The sequence below is a fragment of the Psammomys obesus genome, unplaced genomic scaffold (assembly GCF_907164565.1).
Source record: "Psammomys obesus unplaced genomic scaffold, mPsaObe1.curated_primary_1811, whole genome shotgun sequence".
Taxonomy (NCBI): domain Eukaryota; kingdom Metazoa; phylum Chordata; class Mammalia; order Rodentia; family Muridae; genus Psammomys; species Psammomys obesus.
The window spans coordinates 262,308-263,571 of NW_026590187.1; the positions used below are offsets into that span (position 1 = coordinate 262,308).

The following is a 1,264-nucleotide window of genomic DNA, read 5'->3' on the forward strand; positions in this document are numbered from 1 at the left end:
ACATAGATAGACGACAGGTAGATGAGATAGATGATAGATACAGACATGGACAGACGGATGGATACATAGATGCTAGATACATGGATGAATTGACAGACAGATGAGGGATAGACAGACGGATGGATGGACAGATGGACAGATAGATGACAGATCCATAGATGGATGGATGGACAGGTGGACGGATGGACAGATGGACGGATGGACAGATAGATAAGGCAGTCACGCATAGCGGCCCACACCTTTAATTCCAGAGCTTGGGAGGCAGAGGCCAGTGGACCTCTGTGAGTTCAAAGGCAGCCTGGTCTACACAGTGAGCTGCAGGACAGCTACACAGGGAGACTGTGTCAGAAAGCAGCAACCAACAAACAAGAGAACGAGCTAAAAAGGCAGCCGAAGGCCAAGCACTACGGTCCTGGCCTGCAAGGCCTGCATCAGGAGTGGAGGCCAGGCCACGGGGAGTGCGAGGCCAGCCGGGGCTACAGGGAGCCTGTCTCAACACCAGACGGAGCCGCCTCCAGCCCGCGGGCGCGACATCCCAGCAAGGCCGCCGAGCCGGTCACCTTGACGTAGGGGTTCTCCATCCACGCCGGCGTGTGGGCCGTGGCGGTGTCAGCCTCGCTCTCGTAATAGAAGACGGTGAAGGTCTCCTTGCAGGAGCGGCCGGCCCTGGGCAGGGACAGGCACTCCATCATGGTGAACCGCAGCGTGGCGTACACGTGGACGGCCCCGCGCCGCGGCACCCAGCCGGTGCGCAGCCAGTGCGCCTGGCCGCCGGGGCGCCTCAGGTCGCACACCTCATAGGTGCGGACGCTGTGCTGCTCGTCGTCCAGGCCGCTCAGCTCCTCCCACTGCAAAGAGCGTGTGCCGGTCAGGGCCTTGGTGCCGGTCAGGGCCTCGGTCAGTCAGGGCCTCGGTCAGTCAGGGCCTCCGGCAGTCAGGGCCTCGGTCAGTCAGGGCCTCGGTGCCGGTCAGGGCCTTGGTGCCGGTCAGGGCCTCCGCCAGTCAGGGCCTCGGTGCCGGTCAGGGCCTTGGTGCCGGTCAGGGCCTCCGTCAGTCAGGGCCTCGGTCAGTCAGGGCCTCCGTCAGTCAGGGCCTCGGTGCCGGTCAGGGCCTTGGTGCCGGTCAGGGCCTCCGCCAGTCAGGGCCTCGGTGCCGGTCAGGGCCTTGGTGCCGGTCAGGGCCTCGGTCAGTCAGGGCCTCGGTCAGTCAGGGCCTCCGTCAGTCAGGGCCTCCGGCAGTCAGGGCCTCGGTCAGTCAGGGCCTC

The 1,264-nt window shown here is 64.2% G+C and overlaps 1 protein-coding gene across 1 annotated transcript in view; it reads right to left on the reverse strand.

The window, feature by feature from the left end:
* The window catches only part of Ephb4 (EPH receptor B4), a 27,557-nt gene that overhangs the window by 15,772 nt on the left and 10,521 nt on the right, over positions 1-1,264 (reverse strand). The window contains exon 2 of the mRNA XM_055606674.1: positions 561-848. Within this exon, the coding sequence (XP_055462649.1) occupies positions 561-848 (288 nt within the window). The remainder of the gene's footprint in view (positions 1-560; positions 849-1,264) is intronic.